This window comes from Coenobita brevimanus, chromosome 24 (assembly GCF_032717465.1).
Source record: "Coenobita brevimanus isolate Jiangsu-jjx chromosome 24, ASM3271746v2, whole genome shotgun sequence".
NCBI lineage: Eukaryota > Metazoa > Arthropoda > Malacostraca > Decapoda > Coenobitidae > Coenobita > Coenobita brevimanus.
Window position 1 is genome coordinate 53,678,923 of NC_136977.1, and position 23,677 is coordinate 53,702,599.

At 41.0% G+C, this 23,677-nt stretch overlaps 1 protein-coding gene and 1 non-coding gene across 4 annotated transcripts in view; both read right to left on the bottom strand.

Annotated features, from left to right (window-relative positions):
- The window catches only part of LOC145393507 (tyrosine-protein phosphatase non-receptor type 2-like), a 568,853-nt gene that overhangs the window by 187,219 nt on the left and 357,957 nt on the right, over positions 1-23,677 (bottom strand). For all 3 annotated transcript variants that reach the window (XM_080267640.1, XM_080267639.1, XM_080267638.1), the window contains exon 8: positions 16,594-16,687. In XM_080267640.1, coding sequence (XP_080123766.1) covers positions 16,594-16,687 — 94 coding nt within the window. The remainder of the gene's footprint in view (positions 1-16,593; positions 16,688-23,677) is intronic.
- On the bottom strand, positions 8,783-8,901 carry LOC145393625 (5S ribosomal RNA). The gene has a single exon (XR_013896222.1). It is a non-coding gene; the product is annotated as a 5S ribosomal RNA (ribosomal RNA).

A 23,677-nucleotide genomic window follows, 5' to 3' on the forward strand; every position in this document is an offset into this window, starting at 1 on the left:
GGGACAGGGAAGTCAGCCTGTATTCCACACCCACTGGCATCAAAGGGCAGATCTTCCGGCACAAAATCTGAGCCCTCTGACCACACGAAGGCATCCAGAGTGCCCTGCCTAGGCTGGGAGGTGCTGGGGGCGGCGGGGGGTGAGGCAGGTCGTGTGGCAGTGGGTGAGGCAGGTTGTGTGGCAGTGGGTGAGGCAGGCGGTGAGGCAGTGCGTGAGGCAGAGGCTGTCCTAGGTTGTGTCGGTGTAGTGGTGGTGGTGGTGGGGAGATAAGCTGAAGGTTCAAGGTCACTCGCGGTGGCGTGACTGGCGAGTTGCCTAGTGCGAGTAACCTTAGCTAGTCTTACGCTAGGAGACAAAGTTCTAGCCCTACTAGCACGAACACTGTGCCTACGGAAACCTCTACGTAAACTAGACTGCCTACTTCCCTTCTGAGGTGGTGAAGGCGACTCCGAAGACTCCGGAGAAAGGGCAGCTGAAGATGACGACGAGAGAATGGGGCTGGGAGTGCGTGGCGGGCTGGCGGTGGCGTGACGTGGTGTAGGGGACAATGGCTGGGAAGCTGGGTCACCACTTCTTCTCCTCTAGGCCCCCTTTCCATACACTAGGCCCCTTTTCACAGGAGCCTTGCCTGTTGAGGTGCTTGGCACAGGAATAGTCACTTCTGGCACCTCAGATTCAGCACTCGATAGCGTGTCCGACTCTGCCAGGCTAGATAAGACACCGACGTCACTTCCATAATCCATGGACGCTTTCAATAACTCACTAGCTATAGCCGAGTCACTAAGTCCCTTAGCAGTTCCTTGTAAGGGTTTGTATGGGGTGGAGGTCACAAAACCCTTTTTCGGAGGGCTGGAAGGCACAGACTCGGAAGAGCTTGAGTTGGACATGGTGTCACCTTGAAAGATTCGTGTGGACTGACGCTAAACAGGGGCAAACCGCGCGAAAAAATGCTAGTGTGACAACTTGGGAAACAAGCGTTTCCAAATAGCATAAAGTGCTTGTGAGAGGAAGGCACAGATTGACACGTATGAGCCGTCCGCGCGCTGCCATATCGCACAACGAGGGAGGGCCGGGCAGCGATGTGTGGGTGGGTAAAAAAAATGAAACTTGGCAACAACTGAGGTCAGTAGTACAAAGGTCAAGTGTGCTAAAAGTAGCTCAAGGGTGGCGGTACTGATAGACAATACCAGCTGGAGCCTGCTTGCCCGCAGTTAATCAAAATTTACTAGAATCGCAAACGCGACGATCCGCCGTTATGTCCTTTTGGCCGAGCGTCGCAAATGAGACGATCCGCGTTTAAGGGGTTAAACAATGATGGAGAATGAATGAAAGGATAAAAGAAATATATCTGGAAGCTATCTATCTATCTATTCCCAGAGGCTATAATCCCATAAGGGGTGGCCATTTGACTTTAAGTTATTTATTTTACGGGAAGGGGGACTAACCCTCCACCAACCCACTTGTTGACATGTAGGTAGCAAGTATGGTTTGGTTATATGGTTACCACCCAGCGTTGTGAATGGTTTCTTGGTTTACAGGAAACCATTTGGCTTGTCACTCAATGTAAAGCCACCAGTAAAGGAAAGAAAAGCAATAAGAAGTGACAAGAAAGATGGGAGAAATAGGAAGAGAGGAGGGCAAGCACAGAAAAAGAATGATAAAGGCTATGGAAGAAGTAGGTGGCACTACATCAAATGAGAGGATGATAGTCACCACCACCTACCACTAATATCTGGAAGCACTAGTATTAAATAAAGAAAACACCGACAACTGCCAAGCAAGCTTTTTGGAAATCAATATCAAAATAGAAAACAAAGTTATATCAACAAAACTCTATGATAAAAAAGATTATTATAATTTTGAAAGTGTATCATACCCAAATTTATCGGCAAACAAACCTGGAGTTCCAGCGCACGGTGCATACATGTCTCAATTGCTACGTGTCGCAAAGACAAGTACAAATTTGGAAAACTTTACTACAAGAATTAAACAGATCACAAGAAAACTCCCCAGTCAAGGATTTTTCAAAACAGAATTATGTATGACATTAAAGAAAACGTATCATTGTCACTGTAACTCTTCAAACACCTGAAAGGAGAAATACACAGACATATAAGAGAAATATTTGATACTGCTATGGATACAATACAGTAGTATCCCAGGGCCGTCAACGGGCAGAGAGTGCTCATGGGATCCCCCCTGGCTCTGTTGCAAATTATGACCGACTACAACAAAAACCAATTACTGTATACCTACCAATCTGGACTCAAATGGATGCTACTTAATCGGCAATAACAACAACAAACTATTCTTCTCAATTCCAACGACCAGTTACATCTACCAATTCTGACTCAACTGGGTGCAACTTAATCAACTATGAATGTAGCACCAGTCAAGCAGGGCAGTACTCCCAAGGTGGATGGAAAGCTGATGACAGGGAAAGCTGGACCTTCCGTTTCATTAGCCCTCAGGACCATCCCCTTTTTCTGAACTTTTTCAGCATCTCAGTAACACAGAGAGTAGACTAGCATGCTCTCCAATACAAGTTTCTCTAACTGTCAACACAAAACTACATGCACAGTACACACCACACTTCCTCTTAAAAAAAAAAAAAAAAAAAAAAAAAAAAAAAAAATCATGGCAGCAAAACACGAGCCCTCAGAGTCCCCAAGGGGGGGACCATAAATGCCCCACCTTCCGCCCCTCTCCCGCTGATGACTCGAGATACCTGGAACCACTGTCTGACTCGCTCCTTTTTCATTTCTGCAACATTCGTGGCCTTTCCTCTAACTTTCGCTCTGTTGATCACCACCTCTCCTTCTCTAAACCTCACCTTCTTTTTCTAACTGAGACTCAGCTGTTTCAGGCAACTGACAGCAGACCCTTTTCTGTATCCTCCTACTTTCTTTATACTCATTTCAAAGCCAAAGGTGGCTGTTGTGTATATGTACGCAACAACTTATCTTGCTCTCATGTTCCTGAACTCGATTCTTCTGAATTCTCTACACTCTGGATTCGGCTTTCCTGTCATTCTCTGACTAAATATATCTGTGCTGGTTACTTATCTCCTAATTCTACTGACTATCAAAATTTTTGACTATCTTCCTTCTACAATGGAACAAATTCTATCCACTTCTCCTTTCTCTGAAATCTCCATTCTTGGAGATTTCAATGTTCACCACCACCTTTGGCTCTCCTCTCCTTTCACTGATACACCTGGTGAACAAGCCTACACCTTTTCTATTTGTAATGACTTAGAGCAGCTTGTACAGCACCTTACCCATATCCCTGACCGCTTGGAGAAACCTCCAACATACTTGACCTATTCCTTACAACTAATCCTTCTGCTTACACTGTTAATCTTTTCTTTCAGTTGGGCTCCTCCGATCACAACCTTATCACCCTAACCTGTCCTATCGTTCCGGTACGGCCTGTGGACCCTCCAATGAAACGTTGTCCGAGGCACTTTGGAGCTGCGGATTGGGAGGCCCTCAGGCAGTACTTCTTTGGAATGTTTATTGCTTCCATGGCTGGGAGCCATCTGGGTGTGCTTTGCGCATTACAGAGGTTATTCTCTCGGGCATGGAAGCATACATTCCTTTCTCATGTCCTTTGACTAATGAAAGAAAGCCTTGGTTTAATCCCGCTTGTTCTAATGCTGTCCGCAACAACGAGAGGGCCTATAAAAGATACCAGACCCATCCCACCCCTGAATCACATCTTTTACATGTTTCTGCCCGGAATTGTGCTAAGTCTATTCTTCGCTCTGCTAAAAATAATTTCATCTGTACAAAATGCTCTCAACTCTCTAACTCGAATTCTTCCCGCTCCTTCTGGCACCTTGCCAAAAACCTTTCTAACAACTTTACCTCATCATCCTTCCCTCCTCTCTTCTACTCTGATGGCTCTGTAGCTATTTCCTCAACTGATAAAGCATATCTCATCACTCAGACTTTCTCCTCCAATTCCACCTTAGACGATTCCGGTGCTGTTCCTCCATCACTTCCCCCCTCTGACTTCCTCATGGCTGACATTAAAATTTCTTCAGCTGATGTATTTTCTGCCACTGCTGGCCTCAATACTAGTAAGGCATATGGGCCTGATGGAGTCCATCCTGTTGTTCTCAAGAACTGTGCTTCAGTGCTTAAACCCTGCCTAGGCAAACTCTTTCGCCTTTGTCTATCAACTTGTACCTTTCCTTCTTGCTGGAAGTTCGCTCTCATTCAGCCAGTCTCAAAGAAGCGTGACCATTCCCAATCCTCTATCGTCCAATTGCTTTAACATCCTGTATCTCAAAATTTTTCGAGTCAATTCTTAATAGAAAAATTTCAAAGCATCTTTCCTATCACAACCTTCTTTCTGATTGTCAGTATGGGTTCCGTCTGGGACGCTCCACAGGCGATCTTCTCACCTACTTTTCAGGCTCCTGGTCATCCTCCTTTCAGGACTTTGGTGAAAGCTTTGCCATTGCACTTGACATCTCAAAGGCTCTCGATTGAGTCTGGCATAAATCTTTAATTTCCAAACTGCCCTCTTACGTTTTCTATCCTTCTATCTGTGCCTTCATCTATAGCTTCCTTTCTGGTCGTTCTATAGCCGCTGTTGTAGAGGGCCATTGTTCTTCTCCTAGATCTATTAACAGTGGTGTTCCTCAGGGATCTGTCCTATCACCAACTCTCTTCCTTTTATTCATCAATGACCTTCTAAGCTGTACATCTAACCCTATCCACTCATACGCTGATGACTCCACCCTTCACCTTTCCATTCGGTTCCCGCAACGTCCATCTCAGCAGTTACTTCAACAAACAAGGGATGAGGCTATGGCACACCTAATGTCTGACTTGGCTCGTATCTCTAACTGGGGTAAAAATAACCTGGTTGTTTCTAATGCATCAAAAACTCAATTTTTACACCTATCAACCCGATAAAATCTTCCATAGGTATACCCACTAATGTTTAATAATATTCAGCTTAATCCTGCATCATCCTTGAGCATGCTTGGGGTTTCATTAACTCGGGACTTATCTTGGAATGATCATATTACATAAAATAAATATAAAATAAATAACTTGGTTTTAGGCCATGTATCCCCGAATGGCTAAGGCGTTGCCCCTGGGTAGAGGACTTTTGGACTGGAGCGTGTAGCATTTTATGACCGGATGCCCTTCCTGATGTCTACCAATGACCCTTGGGTGGATTCGATCCTCCGACCCTTTGGTCAGAGCGGAGCGCTCTAACCCACTGAGCCACAGCTGCTCTTGTAAAATCTGCTTCCAGGAGATTAGGTGTGCTAAGCCAACTCCGTTCCTTCTTTACCCCTGCACAATTGTTGACTCTATACAGAGGTTTTATCCAACCCTGTGTGAAGTACAACTCTCATGTGTATGGAGGCTCTCCACATAGAGCTCTTCTCAATGGGGTGGAGTCAAAGGCTTTTCATTTCATTAACTCTCCTCCTCTTACTGACTCCCTTCTCAGTCTCTTCATCGCACTGTTGCATCTTTATCTCTTTTTTATCGCTACTTCAATGGTCACTGCTCCTCTGAACTGTCTGCATGCATTCCTCCACCTCTACGACGGGCGCGCAGCACCTGTCTAGCAGCAAACTCTCAATCATCCCTTTTCTGTCCAACTCTCTAATGCAAGAGTTAATCCTTATTAACAGTACTTCATTTATGCAACAGGTCAACTCTGGAACTGTCTCCCTCTGTCTGTATTTCCTGCTTCCTATGATCTCCAGTCTTTCAAACGCAGTGTGTCCAAGCATCTCAAAATGATCGGATCTAGAATTTGGCTCTCTCTTGTATTTTGTTTTTCTCTTGGAAGGAGCAATTTTGCGGGCTCGCGGCCCTCAGTTCCTTCTTCCTCACATTAAAAAAATATATATATATATATATATATATATATATATATATATATATTATTTCTACCAAACTGAACTCCACTGGAAATGGAATATTTGTCCTATCTTTTCATGTGTTCTTACCTAATTGTTCTTACCTAATTGTATCTTTACAGCAATGAGTCAAGCTCGTACTGTTCCGTGTCTTAAACCATATTTATCGTACATATCCTTAAATTTGTGAATTGTTTTGGCACACACTATTTCATTCGGTAGTGCATTCCATTGATCAATTGCTCTGTTTGGGAAACTGAATTTCCTTACGTCTTTATCACCTCTCTTCTTATGCAGTGTTTTGCAGTGTCCTCTTGCTGATGCTTCTCCATATGTTAAGTAATCATTTATGTCTATTTTCTCCATCTCTGATATGCACTTATATAGCATTATCATGTCACCTCTTTTCCTTCTCTCCTGTAGTGTTGGTAGTTCCAGTCTTTCTTCGTAGCTTAGGTCCCTTAAGCTTGGTATCCATCTTGTAGCGGCCCTTTGAACTTTTTCAATCTTGTCTATATGCTTTTTGAGATGAGGACTCCAGACTACTGACACATATTCCAGGGTTGGTCTAATGAATGATGTTATTCTCCTTCTTAGCATGTCTTCATTTATGTATGTGAATGCTATTCTCATATTTGCAAGCAGTGTATACATGTTCCGTACCTTCTCACTGATGTGGTCAGCCGGAGATAGTCTGTTACTGATAATCACACCTAGGTCTTTCTCTCTTTCTGATGTGTATAGGGTTTCATTTCCTAACTTATAATCCCAATCAGGTCTTTTTCCACTTTTACCAAACTTGATTACATGACACTTGTCCACATTGAATTCCATTTGCCATGTACTGTACTACTCCATTCATGAAGTTTATTTAATTCTTCTTGTAGCTCCCTACAAGAGTCTGTGCTAGTAATTCTCCTTTGTATTTTTGCATCTGCAAACATATTCAGATAGTTCTCATTTCCAGTGTTACTGTTTATATCATTTATATACACTAAAAACATGATTGGTGCCAGCACTGAACCCTGTGGTACTCCACTAGTCACTTCTTTCCATGATGAGTAGTTTCCTCTTAGTACTGTCCTCATTTCTCTTTTTGTGAGAAAGTCTTGCATCCAACAAAAGTGTTTGCCTTGAATTCCTCCTTGATGGTACAGTTTCTATAAAAGTCTTTGGTGTGGTACTGTGTCCAAAGCTTTCTTGAAATCTAAATAGATACTGTCCACCCATCCTTCCCTTTCCTGTATTGTGTTTGTTACTCTGTCATAGTAGCTCAACAGATTAGTAACACATGATTTTCCTTTTCTGAAACCAAACTGTCTTTATGTTATCATACTGTGTTCTTCTAGATGATTTACCCAAGCTTTTCTTATAAGCTTTTCTAATACCTTGCTTACAACACTGGTCAGTGATACTGGTCGGTAGTTGAGTGGATTTTGTCTATTTCCTTTCTTGAATAAGGGGACAATATTTGCTTTTTTCCAAATATCAGGTAGTTTACCTTGTCTCAAGGATTTCTTGAAAATTAAAAATAATGGTTTACTTAACTCCTTTGCACATTCTCGTAATACCCAACATGAAATTTCATCAGGACCACTTGCTTTTCCTCTGTCTAATCTACTTAACTCCTCCTGTATTACTTTTTCTGCTATTTGTATATCTGGTAGTATGTGTGGACATGCGTGTTCCACATAGTCCCCCTCAAAATTTTTTCCTTCTGTAAAAACTAATTGGAAACTCTTATTTAGTGCTTCACAAATATCTTTCTCTTGTGTATAAGTGATTCCCTCGTCCATAATGGATTGTATTATATCTTTTACTTTGGTTTTGCTTCTGATATAGCTGTAAAACATCTCTGGTTGATCACTACTTTTATTTATTATATCCTCCTCAAACTGTTTTTGGGCTTCCCTCCTTATTTTTGTATAGTCGTCTCTTGCCTGTTTGTAATTATTATATGCCCTTTCACTATTGTGTCTTCTGTATCTATTCCACAACAAATCTCTTCTTTCTTTTGATTTTTTACATTCTGTATTGAACCATTTCTGTATTTTCTTATCTGCTTCTTTGTGCTGTAGGATGTACTTCTGGACTCCTATTTCATAAAATTCACAGAATTTTTTATATACAGCATTTAAATCTTGTCCTCTAAGCTCATTTTCCCAATCAACTTATAAGAAATACTTCTTTAGGTCTTGATAATTTCCCTTTTTATAGTTTAGGCTCTTTTTGTAACTGTCATTGCTGTTTACTATGTCATATGCTATCCTGAAGTTATAATTTAGTACTGCATGATCACTTTTGCCGAGTGGAGGGTGATATATTAAATTGTCAATATCAATTTCTTGCCTAGTAAATATTAGATCTAGCACTGAAGGTACATCAAGTCCTCTTTTTCTGGTGGTTTCCCTCACATGTTGCGTCAGGAAAAACTCTTGTACTAGATCCAGGAGCTTTTGGTCCCAACAGCTTTCTTGGCTAATTATATCTAGAGTATTCCAATTTATATTTGTATTGAAATCCCCAGTTAGTATAATTCTTTCCGATTTCTCTTCCATTTTATGTAGTACTGATCTTATACTTTGAATTATACTCTCTGCCAGGTCCTCATATTCGTCTCTTTCCCATGTGTTTGATCTGGGTGGCATGTACAAATTGGCTACAATTACTTTACCTTCAGATGTGTTGATCTCTACTGCAATCAGTTCTACTTGTGATGGTATATCTAGGTTTATTTCCTTGACTTTTAGATTTTTCTTAGTTCATTCATTCATTGCCAGACGCCATGTATCCCAAACGGGGTGGCCAAGGGCTTAGAGTTAATTGTTTTACAGGGAGGGGCACTAATCCTCCACCAACCCCACTTGACACGTAGGGAGAACGTTATGCCAACAGCATCTGGTGTTCCCAGGTGGTCACCCATCCAAGTACTAACCAGACCCAACGTTGCTTAACTTCGATGATCGGACGGGAAGCAGTGTACTCAACGTGGTATGGCCGTTGGCTAGGTTTATTTCCTTGACTTTTAGATTTTTCTTAGTTAATATTATAATTCCTCCTCCTAATTTTTAAATTTCTGTCTCTTCTCCATATATTGTATTCCTCTAAGTTTAGTATGTCATTGGATATCCTTGGTGTTAATTTTGTTTCAGTTAGGCATATTATTTGTGGTTCATTTTCTCTGACATAATCATTCATCTCTAGTAATTTTGATACCATTCCATCCACATTTGAGTACATCAACTTTATCATTTTGTTTATATACTTGTCATGACATGGTTCTACTACCTTCCTCATTTTTCTTCCATCCAGTTTGTGTACCACTTTCGTACCTGCAATCCCATTACTTTGTAAAAAAATTTCTTCTTCTCTTCTGATCTTCCCTCATTTTTTGTTTTTGCTTCCTCCCTTTTCTCTTTCAGTAATTCCAGTTCCTCTTGTGTTAGGCATCTTTTTATCCATACATTTTTGAACTCCTCTTTTTCCATAAGATTCTTTGCATTTTTTAGTATCTCTTCCAGAGTGTTTACACTCTGGAAAGTCACCTTTAGAGGTCTTGTCTTGCTTTTCTCGTATTTCCCTAACCTTTTGTGTTCCTCTATGTCTTTACTACAGATTTCCTCTGATACTTCTTTCAGTAAGCTCATTACATTTGCCATCTCCTTTTTGTCTTTTGTGATCTTGTTTTTTACTTCTTCCTCTTCTATACCAGTGATTACTATAGATTTGTTTATCTCTACTGAATCTCTGACTAACTTTGGATTGTTTTGGATTATTCTTTTCACTTCCTTTTTAATGCTTTTTTCCTCCACCCTTGTTTCTAAGTCTTTTTTTACTTTCACCATTTCAGCATACGTGGTTTCTACATCACTTTTGTAGCTTTGCACAGCTTCATTCACCTGTGTTATCTTCTCCTCAATATCACTGCTCTGGTCCATAAGACTACTTGCTTGCCTAATTGTCTCTGTGTCATTTTTGAACTCTTCCATAACACTCTCGTGATTGACTACTGTACTTGCCATTTCACTCACTTTCTTCCTAAGCGTACTCAATTCCATTGTTAGTTCACTGATGGTTGTGTCTTTCTTATTGGCCTCCCTTCCTAGTTTTTCTATCTCTTCCTTTTGCAAGTGCATTTGCTTCTTTATTTCATCAATTTCATTTTTGAAAGCCATTTCTAGTTTGTGTAATCGTTCAACCAGTCTATTGTGTGTACTGTATTTACCTATTTGTAGTATACAGGAATTGAGCAATGCTCGTGTTGTCCTGTCTCCATATCCACATTTATCAAGTCTACCTTTACACACATGAATGTTTTTCTCATGCACCACCTCTTTGTCTAAGTTGTTCCAAATATTTAAGTATTTACCTAATATAAACAATTGTGATATACACGGAATGTACTATGCTCGTGGGTTTCCGTCGCTGTTTCTCAATAAGTCGAATTTAACTTTAAACTCATTTAAGTTTTTAGACTGGACGATCTCTTTGTCCAGGCTATTCCATAAGTCTATACTTCTGTAAGGAAAGCTATATTTCTTGATATCCTTCAAGCAGCTTGACTTTTTCAATTTCATTCCATGTCCTCTTGTTGGTCTCTTATCCCATACAAACAGATCCTCTTTGTCAATTTTATCTACTCCCACCATGGTCCTGAACACCGCAATCATGTCTCCCCGCTTTCTCCTTTCCTCTAACGAAGGCAAATCCAGTTTTTCCAGCCTCTCTCTGTATGGCAGGTCTGTCAGACTGGGGACCATCTTGGTTGCTGTTCTTTGTATTCTCTCAATCTTGTTGATATCTTTCTTTTTGTGTGCGGACCACACTACCGCTGCATATTCTAACCTGGGGCGGATCATGGCGACTATCAATTTTTTCATCATTTCCTCATCCATATAATGAAATGCTACTCTTATGTTAGTCAAGAGCTTATAAGTCTCTCCAACTATTTTGTTAATGTGCTTCTCTGGTGACAAACTATCTTGGACCAGCACTCACAAATCTTTCTCTTCTCTCCTTTTTGTGATTAATTCATTACCCAAAAAATAATTCAGTGATGGTCTCCTGGTACTTTTACCCATTTCCAATATTTTACATTTATTTACATTAAATTTCATTTCCCATGTCCGGCTCCAATTGTGTATCCTATCCAAATCCTCCTGCAGTATTTTACAATCCTCCTCAGCCTCTATCTTCCTCAAGATCTTTACATCATCAGCAAACAGACTTGCATAACTGTTCACTCCATCTACCATATCATTTACGTAAATCAGGAACATTACTGGCGCCAACACTGAGCCTTGAGGGACTCCACTTGTTGCTTCCCTCCATCCAGACATCTTTTCCTTTATTACTGTCCTCATTTGTCTGTCTCTCAAAAAGTCTCTCATCCATTCCAGAAGTTTCCCCTTTAGTCCTCCAATATATTCTAGTTTCCACATTAGTCTCTTATGAGGTACCTTGTCAAAGGCCTTCTCTAAGTCTAGGTACACACAATCCACCCAACCATCTCTCTCCTGTACCACATCAATCGCTCTTGAGTAAAAGCTCAACAAGTTTGAAACACATGACCTTCCACTTCTGAATCCAAACTGACATTCAGCCAAAATATTCATCTCTTCCAGATATTTTATCTATCTGTCTTTCAGGATTCTCTCACACAATTTTGCGACCATGCTGGTTAGAGACACTGGTCTATAATTCAGGGGTTCTTCCCTGTTTCCTCCCTTGTAAATTGGTACCACATTTGCCCTCTTCCATTCTTTTGGCACTTTCCCCTCTTCCAGTGAGCATACAATTAAGCTGTGAATTTTATCCGCCAGTTGTTCTCTGCATTCCTTCAGTACCCAATTAGAAATTCCATCAGGTCCTGGGGCTTTCCTTACATCTTGAGTTTCCAGTAATTTATACACTTCCTGTACCTCCATTTTTATATCTTTCATCACCGGAACATTTCTAATCACTCCCTCCCCTTCCACAAGCTCCTTTTCTTTAGTGAAAACTGACTGGAAACGTTTGTTCATTATTTCTGCTTGCATTGCCGCATCCTTAAAGACCTCTCCTTCTACTTTCAGCTTGGTGATTCCTTCCTTTTGTTTCAGTTTGCCATTAACAAATCTATAAAACAGTTTGGGTTCATCCTTGCATTTGTCAATTATACCTTTTTCAAAATTCCTTTCTTCTTCTCTACGTATTCTTGTGTATTCATTTCTTGTTCTTTTATATTCTTCCTTTGTTCTGTCGTTACCTCTCTCCAATTGTTCCACGCCTTATCTCTCTCTTTTTTTGCTATCATACACCTTCTATTAAACCACTCCTTTTTCCTGCTTTCTTTCCCTCTTACTCTTGGTACAAATTTTTCCACTCCCAAATTATAGAGGTCTAGAAAGATATCCCACTTCCTCTGTATCTCTCGTTTCTCTGAATTTTCTCCAATCCGCATTTTCAAAAAAGTTTCTCAATCCTGTAAAATTTGCTTTGCCAAAGTTGTATCTTCCCTGTCTATGAAGCTCGTCTCTTGGCTCGATGTTTCCTATTAACATCTGGAACTCAATGACCACGTGATCACTTTTTCCCAAAGGACAGAGATATTCTAATGATTCTATTACATCGGGTTCTTTGGTGAACAGTAAATCCAACCTTGCTGGTGTGTCCTCACCTCGAAACCGTGTCTCTTCTTTGACCCATTGCGTCATCACATTATTCATTATTATATTTAATAACATAGTGCCCCACAAATCCTCGCCGCCTCCCGAGTACCATTCCTCCCAGTTCACCTCTTTACAATTAAAGTCACCCACCAAAATTATATTATTGCTTTTCTCAATTATTTTTTGCAAGTAGCTAGCCATATCTGACAACATCTCATGGTATTCGTCATCCTTCCATGCTCTCGTCTTTGGGGGAACATACACTACCGCCATATCTCTCTTAACATTCTCTCCAGTTTCTAATTTCATATATATCACTTCAACCCTGCCTTCTCCCATTTCCACAGTATCTACATTTATGTTGTTCTTCACTGCTATCATCACTCCTCCTTCCCCTTTTTTTCTTTTCTGTCTCTTCTCCATAGTTTGTATTTACCATCTCCCAAAAGAACATCAATATCTTCTCTTAATTTGGTCTCTACAAAGCACATGACATCAGGTTCATGTTCTCTCAAGAAATCATTAATTTCGATCCTTGTCGATATGAAACCATCAACATTAGTATATATCACCTTCAAATTATTTTTGACGTTTTTAATACCCTCTTCTCTCCTACTCTCTGTCCGTACCACTTCCTCAACTTCTGATCTTTCACAACCATCCCCCCTAGTTTCCTTCACTTCTATTTCCTTAAATACCATTTCCTTACTTTCATATCCACTACTCTCCAAAAAAAAGTATTACGTTCTTCCTCTGTCCTCTTATCATTTTTTTCCTTTACTTCTTCCTTTAATGATTTTAAAACTTCTCTTTCTTCTTCATTCAGATCTTTTCTTATTATAATATTTTCCATCCCCGCCTCTTTGCTTAATTTCCAGGTCACTTTAAGTATCTCATTTATTACACTTTTTGATGTAAACTTGACTCTCATTGGTCTTGTCTCCCCTTTCTTATAAGGCCCTATCCTCCTTACTTCCTCAATTTCTTTTACCCACATGTCTCCTTCGGGGTCAATCTTGCCTAATATTCCTCTCACCATGTTCGTGTCTCTCTCGAGTCTTACGAACCTAACCTTTTCTTCCTCTTCCCTGTTTCCAAATACTACCACACATCTGTTCCTTTCTACAGTTTCTCTCACTATTTTCTCTTTTTTCTTCAGTATTTTCACTACATTTTCTTCCATTTCTTTCTTGTTCATTTCCCTTTCTTCCTGGATGATCTCTCTTAAGCTGACCACTTCTTTCTGTTCTTCTCCTACGTGTGCCCACTTTGCCTTATGTTCTTCTAATACATTACTCACCTTCTCCGTTTTATTAGTACTCTCTTCTAGTTTCCTTCTCAGTTCAACATTTTCCCGCTTCAAATTCCTAATCTCTTCATTGGCTGTTTCATTGGACTGGATCAAACTCTGTATGGTGGTTTCTGTATTTACTGACACATCCTTTATCACTAGATTCTCTACTTTCTTTTCGAGTTCACTAATCCTCATAATTAATGTTTTCACCAGGTCCATGACATTGGTATTAGCATCAAATCCTTGAAATTCCATTCCCTCAATGTTAACATTTTCGGCCATGTTTAATGTACCGGTAAAGTACCAAAACAGCTGTTACCGAATAAACCACAAACATTCATGTATACTATAGCCAACAAATCTTTACAATTTTGGTAGTCTACTAACTTTCATTATTTTAAATTTAAAGAAAGACCCTAGGAGACAGGACAGACAAAATTCCTGAAACTACTCAAGGTTAGGAGCGATGGCTAGGACGTCTGCTCTCTCCGGCTGCTCGTTCGTGTGTGTGTGTGTGTGTGTGTATTTACCTATTTGTAGTATACAGGAATTGAGCAATGCTCGTGTTGTCCTGTCTCCATATCCACATTTATCAAGTCTACCTTTACACACATGAATGTTTTTCTCATGCACCACCTCTTTGTCTGAGTCGTTCTAAATATTTAAGAATATACCTAATTGTGATATACACGGAATGTACTATGCTCGTGGGTTTCCGTCGCTGTTTCTCAATAAGTCGAATTTAACTTTAAACTCGTTTAAGTTTTTAGACTGGACGATCTCTTTGTCCAGGCTATTCCATAAGTCTATACTTCTGTAAGGAAAGCTATATTTCTTGATATCCTTCAAGCAGCTTGACTTTTTCAATTTCATTCCATGTCCTCTTGTTGCTCTCTTATCCCATACAAACAGATCTTCTTTGTCAATTTTATCTACTCCCACCATGGTCCTGAACACCAGAATCATGTCTCCCCGCTTTCTCCTTTCCTCTAACGAAGGCAAATCCAGTTTTTCCAGCCTCTCTCTGTATGGCAGGTCTGTCAGACTGGGGACCATCTTGGTTGCTGTTCTTTGTATTCTCTCAATCTTGTTTATATCTTTCTTTTTGTGTGGGGACCACAATACCGCTGCATATTCTAACCTGGGGCGGATCATGGCCACTATCAATTTTTTCATCATTTCCTCATCCATATAATGAAATGCTACTCTTATGTTAGTCAAGAGCTTATAAGTCTCTCCAACTATCTTGTTAATGTGCTTTTCTGGTGACAAACTATCTTGGACCAGCACTCCCAAATCTTTCTCTTCTCTCCTTTTTGTGATTAATTCATTACCCAAAAAATAATTCAGTGATGGTCTCCTGGTACTTTTACCCATTTCCAATATTTTACATTTCTTTACATTAAATTTCATTTCCCACGTCCGGCTCCAATTGTGTATCCTATCCAAATCCTCCTGCAGTATTTTACAATCCTCCTCAACCTCAATCTTCCTCAAGATCTTTACATCATCAGCAAACAGACTCGCATAACTGGTCACTCCCTCTACCATATCATTTACGTAAATCAGGAACATTACTGGCGCCAACACTGAGCCTTGAGGGACTCCACTTGTTGCTTCCCTCCATCCAGACATCTTTTCCTTTATTACTGTCCTCATTTGTCTGTCTCTCAAAAAGTCTCTCATCCATTCCAGAAGTTTCCCCTTTAGTCCTCCTATATATTCTAGTTTCCACATTAGTCTCTTATGAGGTACCTTGTCAAAGGCCTTCTCTAAGTCTAAGTACACACAATCCACCCAACCATCTCTCTCCTGTACCACATCAATCGCTCTTGAGTAAAAGCTCAACAAGTTTGAAACACATGACCTTCCACTTCTGAATCCAAACTGACATTCAGCCAAAATATTCATCTCTTCCAAATATTTTATCCATCTGTCTTTCAGGATTCTCTCACACAATTTTGCGACCATGCTGGTTAGAGACACTGGTCTATAATTCAGGTGTGTGTGTGTGTGTGTGTGTATTTACCAATTTGTAGTATACAGGAATTGAGCTAAGCTCATGCTGTCCCATCACCATATCTACATTTATCTAGACTAGCTTTAAACACATTTTCATCAACATCAGTTCATTGCATAATCAAATATTTTCACTTGAAAATAGTAAGCTGTGTTTCATGTTGACTTAAAACATGTTTAAAACAAACTGGGAAATTCAAATAAAAGGACCCATGGTCTCCAACTCAGTCACCCTGCCAGACTTAAACCTAGACACTACGTTAAAGAGCAAAGGTGCCATCAACTAGACCACAAAGTACAGTACCTTCTGGGCAAGAAAAAATTAGCTAAAAAGAAAGCACTATTGAACTAAGACTTGCAGCTGACACTAATGAGAAGAGTGTCCAGTGCTCATTAAGCATGTGTTTTCAATAATGGCCAATAATCCGATGATACCATATTCCTTCTTTGCTCAAGGGGTGACAATTCAGACAAGTACGAAGCCTTATATTCTCTTCAGGTAACTCGAGTGACCACCAGAAGTGAAAAACAAATTTAAACTAAAACACAATGAACAAATAGCTTCAACTGTTAACAAGCAAATGAAAATATCTCTGCAAAAAAATGTGCAACTACAAAAGAAAAGTTTAGAGTTGACTGGAATAACATACTCCCAGAAATGAGCAAAGCATTTATAAAACAGTTGCATTCATAAGCAGCAGAGCCAGTGTAAGACAAAGGGATACTGTACTTACATCTCACTGTGATGCTCTGGGCTGGCAGTGGGGGAGGTATCATGCCCAGAACCATCACTGAGCGGCTCTGCTGGCAGTGGCCGGGCAAGGGCATCTGCAAAGTAAGAAGTGCAGTATCTGGTGTAAATATTACTCTTCATATTCACCATCCTCACCATCTCATCATAATCAACACTGCTGATTATATCATAACAGTTTCCAAACCCCCTATGAAGACAGTCACTTTTCTTGCAGTCTGTATTTCCATGCAAAATGAAGGGCAGGGGAACACATTAAGTTTAAAGAGTGAGGCAACTGGCAGTACTACACAAGACTCCAAAGTACCATAAAGACAACTAAAAGCCAGGGCCAGTATGCATATAACCTTTAAAAAAAATAAACTTTTCGTCATTATACAATAATTACACGTTGCTTGGAATTACTTTTACATGCTAATAAATTAAAACTATCATAACTATCAGAGTAATTCTTCATTAAGTGAACAACTAATTCGTTGCTTGGAATTACTTTTACATGCTAATAAATTAAAACTATCAGAGTAATTCTTCGTTAAGTGAACAACCAATTCACAGGGCAACTCCTATCTTCAAAACTTGATAAATTACATTTTATGTTTTTTAATGCAAGGAAGAAGGAACCAAAGGCCAGGAGCCCCCACCTTCTCTTCCTCACAAAGGTTCAACTGTCTTGAGATGAGTGATAGCAAACCATTCTCTGCATCATTCTACTCTCTCTCTACTCATTTCAAAGCCAAAGGTGACAAAGGTTGCAACAACATAGCTTGCCCTCATGTTCCTCAACTTGAATCTTCTGAATTTTCTACTCTTACGCTCTGGCATTGGCTATCTTGTCATTCTATGACTAAATATAACTGTGCTGTTTACTCATCAACTAATTCCACTGCTTGTCGTAAAAGGCGACTAAAAGGGTTGGCGGAGGGTTAGTGCCCCTCCCCGGAAAACAACTAACTAAAAAAACAAACAAGAAGCCTCGGACAAGGACTGACCAAACGGTGACGACCCAGGACCGGACAAAGGACCTGGTAATGGCAACTTGGAATGTAAGAGGAGCGAATGATGAGGTGAAAGAGAGAGAGATTGTCCAGGTGCTTGAGGGTGCGAAAGTGGATGTATGTGGAATAACTGAAACAAAATGGAGAGGAGAAAGTGTGAGAGAATGGGAGTATGGATGGGGTATATGTGCAGGAGTAGATGAGAATGAGAGGGCAAAGGAAGGAGTGTGTACAGTATAGTTGTGAGTAAAAGATGGAAGAAGAGCATAAGACAGTGTGGATCAGTCGGGTCAAGGATTGTGTGGGTAAAGTTGAAAGTTGGAATACAAAAGTGGGCGATTGTGTGTGTATGCGCCAACGCAAGATCGTGCTAGAAGAGTGAGAGAAGAGTTCTGGACAAATGTGGAAGTGTGCATGGAAAAGTTTGGAAGGAATGAGAGAGTGTTTTTGATTGGTGATATGAATGGTAAAGTTGGTAATGTGAAGGTGGATGGAATAGTTGGTGAGTGGGGTGTGCCTGCCGAGATAGATGAGAATGGGAGTGCGTTAGTGGACATTTGTGCTGGGAGGGGGTTGGTGATAGCCAATACCCTCTTCAGGCATAAAATGATCCACAGGTATACATGGCGAGTGATGAGAAGGGTGGGTGGTGAACTGAATGAAAGGAAGGCAATGACTGATTATGTGTGTGTGGATGAAAGGATGCGAAGATGTGTAAAGGATGCAAGAGTGTATAGAGGTTGGGGGAGTGGACTTTCTGACCACTACTTGGTGGTGGCCAGAATTAGGATGCAAGTGAGATGGAGGAATAGAAGAAGGGAAAGACGAGAGGAAGGAGTTGTTGCAAGGAGAGTGGAAAGGTTACAAGAGGATGAGAAAAAGGCAGAGTATAAGAGAGAAGTGGAGGAACGATTGGGCAAATATGAATTGGAGCAGATGGGAGACGTGGAAGGTGTGTGTAAGCTATTTACAGAAGAAATATGTGCAGCATGTGATGTGGTGTGTGGAAGGAAGAGAAGACGGAGGGGGGTGCAAGGAACAGCATAGTGGACTGAAGAGGTGAAACAGGCTGTGGCACAAAAGAAGAAAGCATACAATGAATGGGTGAGAAATAGGGGCGTGGAAGAAGTTGAGAGGCGGAAGAGAGAGTTATATGTGGAAAGGAAGAGAGAGGTGAAAAGATTAGTAAGAGAGAGTAAGAAGAGAGTGGATGAGGAATTTGGAAGGAATTTGAGTGTAAAGTGGAGGGACTGTAAGAAAATGTTCTGGAGAGAAGTGAAAAGAGTAAGACAAGGTGGAAGTGAAGTTAGCAGGGGAGTGAAAGATAAAAATGGTAGATTACTAGTGGAGAAGGGAGAAAAAGTGAGCAGATGGAGAGAACACTTTAAGGAATTGTTGAACGTAAAGGATGGAAGTAATGCGAGTATAAGTGGCTGGGGAATGGCTGGGAGAAGGAGGGAGGTGAGAAGACAGGAACAAATCAGTAGGATAGAAGTTGTGGAAGCAATGAAGAAAGTTAAATCGGGGAAAGCCCCAGGAATTGATGGAGTGTGTGGTGAAATGCTGAAGCATGGGGGAGAGATAGTAGTAGAATGGATGTGGAAGATGTGCAGATTGGCCTGGGAGGAAGGTAGAGTCCCGGAGGATTGGAAGTCAGGTATAATTATTCCCTTGTACAAAGGAAAAGGGGAAAAAGAAGTGTGTGGTAATCATAGGGGCATTTGTCTTCTTAGTATAATAGGAAAAGTGTATGGTAGGATACTTATAGACAGAGTTAGAGAAAGAACAGAGAAATTAGTTGGAGAAGAACAGGGAGGCTTTAGGAAGGGAAGAGGTTGTGTAGATCAGATATTCATTCTTAGATCTTTAGTGGAAAAGTTTCTAGAGAAGGGAAAGAAGTTGTATGCGGCTTTCATGGATTTGGAGAAAGCATATGACAGGGTGGATAGACAAGGATTGTGGAAAGTGTTAAGAATATATGGAGTAGATGGGAAGTTGTTGAATGCTGTGAAGAGTATGTACGATGGTGCAAAGGCTGCAGTGCGTGTGGATGGTGAACTAAGTGAATTTTTCTCCTTGAAAGTTGGGTTGAAACAGGGATGTGTCATGTCTCCATGGTTGTTCAATCTGTACATGGATGGGGTAATAAAAGAGGTACAAGGTAGGGTAGTGGATGTTGGAGTGGCCCTGGTGAGAGAGGATAGTGTTTGGAAACTCCCTGTACTGTTGTTTGCAGATGATACTGTGTTGTTGAGTGAAGACGAAGGGGAGCTGCAAGGCTTGGTGGATGAGTTTGAGAGAGTGTGTAAGAAACGGAATCTAAAGGTGAATGTAGGGAAGAGTAAAGTGATGGTCTTTGAGAGAGGTAAAGTTAGTGAATGTACAGCGAGGTTAGATGGTGAGGAATTGGAAAATGTGAGTACGTTTAAGTATTTGGGTAGTGTGATGAGTAAGGATGGGGGTTTGGAGGGTGAAGTGCTTGAAAGGGTACAGCAGGGAAGAAAGGTTGCTGGTTCCTTGAAAGCAGTGATAAGAAACAGGGAAGTAAGCATGGAAGTGAAAAAGTTACTACATGACAGTATTGTGATACCAACTCTAACGTACGGAAGTGAAGCTTGGACATTGTTGGAAGGACACAAGTCAAGAGTGAGAGCAGTGGAAATGAGTTATTTAAGAGGAGCCTGTGGAGTCACGTGGAGAGACAGGCTGACGAATGAGGATATAGAGGAGCGTTGTGGTGTGGATGTGATAGGAAGCGTTATGAGGAACACACTGAGGTGGTTTGGCCATGTGGAGAGGATGGAGGGTGAAAGACTGACGAAGAGAGTGTATGTGAGTGAGGTGGAGGGGGGTAGAGGGAGGGGGAGGCCGAGGATGAGATGGAGGGATGGAGTGGAGAGGTATATGAGAGAGGGGGGTGTGAGTTGGAAGCAGGGCAGTGAAATGGCGGGGGACAGGGCGACTTGGAGGCGATTTGTTTGTGGCCACCCCAAACTGGATTGAGGCGTCTGGCAATAGATAGATAGACTTTACTTCTAAAATGGAACACATCCTATTGATTTCTCCTTTCTCTGAAATCTCCATTTTACATGATTACAATGTTCACTATTACCTTTGGCTCTCATCTCCTTTCACTGATCCACCTGGTGAACCAGCCTACATTTTTTCTACCCTTAATGACCTTAAGCACCTTGTACAGCACCTTACCCGAATCCCTGACAACCTTGGACAGAGTTCCAACATGCTTAACCTTTTCCTTACAACTAATCCTTCTGTTTACACTATTAATCTTTCCTCTCCATTGGGCTCCTCCGATCACAACCTTATCACCTTAACTTGTCCTATCACTCCAGTAATGCGGCTGTAGTACTTTGGGGTAGCCTCCTGACGGTAGCCTCCCAGACGATACTTTTTTAATTTTCTCTGCAATGACTATTGCTTCCATGGCTGACAGCCATCAATATGTCCCTTGTGCATTATGGAGGTTATTCTCTGGGGCACAGAAGCACACATTCCTTTCTCTTATCCAATGACTAAAGGGAAGGGGGGGAGGGGGGAAACTTGGCTTAATCACACTAGTTCTAATGCTGTCCACAACATGGAGAGGGGCTACATAAGGTACCAGAGCAAACCAACCCCTGAATCTCATCTCCTTTGCTTCAGCAGGGAACCATGCAAAGTCTGTTCTTTGCTCTGCTAAAAATAATTTCATTCATACTAAATAATCTGAACTCTCCAACTCAAATTCTTCCCACTCTGTCTGGCACCTTGCCAAAAACTTTTCTAACAACTTTATCATACCATCTTCCCCTCCTCTTTTCCACTCTAATGGTTCTGTAGCTATTTCTTGTAATAAAGCAGAACTCTTCATGCAGATTTTCTCCTCCAAATACACTTTACATGATTCCAGTGCTGTTCTTCCGTAACTTCCCCTCTCTGACTTCCTCATGGATGATATAAGAATTTCTTCAGAGGATGTATTTTCTGCCATCACTGGCCACAATACTAACAAGACATATGGTCTTGATGGGGTCCATCCTGTTGTCCTCAAGAACTGTGCTTCTGTGCTTACACCCTGCCTTGGCAAACTCTTTCACCTTTGTCTGTGTACCTTTCCTTCTAGCTGGAAGTTTGCCCTCAATAGGCCTGTCCCGAAGAAGGTGACCATTCCCATCCCTTCAACTATCGCCCAACTGCCTTAACATCCTGTATTCTTAAAAAAAAAAAAAAAAATTTTAAAGCATCTTTCCTGTCATAACCTTCTTTCAGATCATCAGTAGGCGTTCCGTCAGGGATGCCCCGCAGGTGATCTCACCTTCCTTTGAGACTCCTGGTCATCCTCCTTTCAGGACTTAGGCAAAAGCTTTGCCACTGCATTAAACATTTCTAAGGCTTTAGATCGAGTTTGGCATAAATCTTTAATTTCCAAACTGCCCTCATAAGGTTTCCATCCTTCTATCTGTGACTTCATCTCTAGCTTCCTTTCTCGTCATTCTATATCTGCTGTCGTAGATGGCAACTGTTCTTCTCCTAGAGCAATCGGTAGTGGTGTTCCTCAGGGTTCTGTCCTATCACCAACTCTCTTCTTTTTATTCATCAATGACCTTTAGAGCTGTACATTTAACCCTAGCCACTTATGCGCTGATAACTCCACCCTTCAGTTTTTCATTCGCTTCCAGCAGCACCCATTTCAACAGTTGATTTAACATACAAAGGATGAGAGTATGCCACATCTAATGTCTGACTTGGCTCATATCCCTGATTGGGGTAAATGTAATCTTGTTTTTAATGTTTCAAAAACTCAGTTCTTACATCCTTCAACCTGTCAAAATCTTCCACAAGAGTATCCTCCAATTTTTAACAATATCCAAGTCAATGCTTTTTCATCTTTAAACATACTTGGGGTTTCATTGTCTCAGGATTTATCTTGGAAAGATCACATTGCCTTTTTTGTAAATCTGCTTCCTAGAGATTAGGTGTGCTAAGCCAACTCCATGCCTTCTTTACCCTTGCAAAGTTGTTGACTTTATACATGGGTTTTATTCATCCATGTGTTGCGTATGGTATATCTCTCATGTGTGGGGAGGCTCCCCACATACAGCTCTTCTCAACATGGAGGAGTCAAAGGCTTTTCATCTCATTAACCCTCCTCCTCATGCTGGCTCCCTTCAACCTCTGTCTCCTCTCCACACTTGCATCTTTATCTCTCTTCTATCGCTACTTCTATGGTCACTTCTCCTCTGAACTGTCTGCTTGCATCCCTCCACCACTAAGGCATGCACATAGCACCCGTCAAGCAACAAACTCTCATCCCTTTTCCGTCCAACTCTATAATGCAAGAGTTCATCATTTTTCCAAGTCCTTCATGTATGCAACAGGCCAATTCTGGAACTGTCTTTCTTTGTCTGTATTTCCTACTGCCTATGACCTCTAGTCTTTCAAACGCAGTGTGTCCAGACATCTCAAAATGGACAGATCTTGAATTTGGCTCTCTCTTATCTTTCTTTGTTCTTTCTTGGGGGAAACAATCTTACGGGATTATGGCCTTTGGTTCCGTCTTCCTTGCATAAAAAGAAAAAAGCTCCCTCCGAGAAAAAACAAAAACAAGATAACGCAGAGCAAAATTAAGATCCTTTCATTTCAAGATGCCTGGACACATCTTGTTTTTTTCTTTTTCTTGGAGAGTACAATCTTACGGGCTTTGGCATTTGATTCCTTCTTCCTTGGAGAGAGAGAGAAAAAAAAAAAAAAAAAAAAAAAAAAAAAAAGTTCCAACAAAAAAAAAAAAAAAAAAAAAAAAAAAGATAACAAAACAAAATTCAGGATCCTTTCATTTCAAGATGCCTGGTCACAATGTGTTTGAAGGACTGGAGGTCATAGGAAATGCAGACAGGGGGAGACAGTTCCAGAGTTGACCTGTTGCATACATGAAGGACTGAGAGTAACGGTCAACTCTTGCATTAGAGAGTTGGACAGAACAGGTTTAAGAGTTTCTTGCTAGACAGGTGCTACACACCTGCCGTACTAGTAGTGGGATGCAAGCAGACAGTTCGGAGGAGCAGTGACCACTGA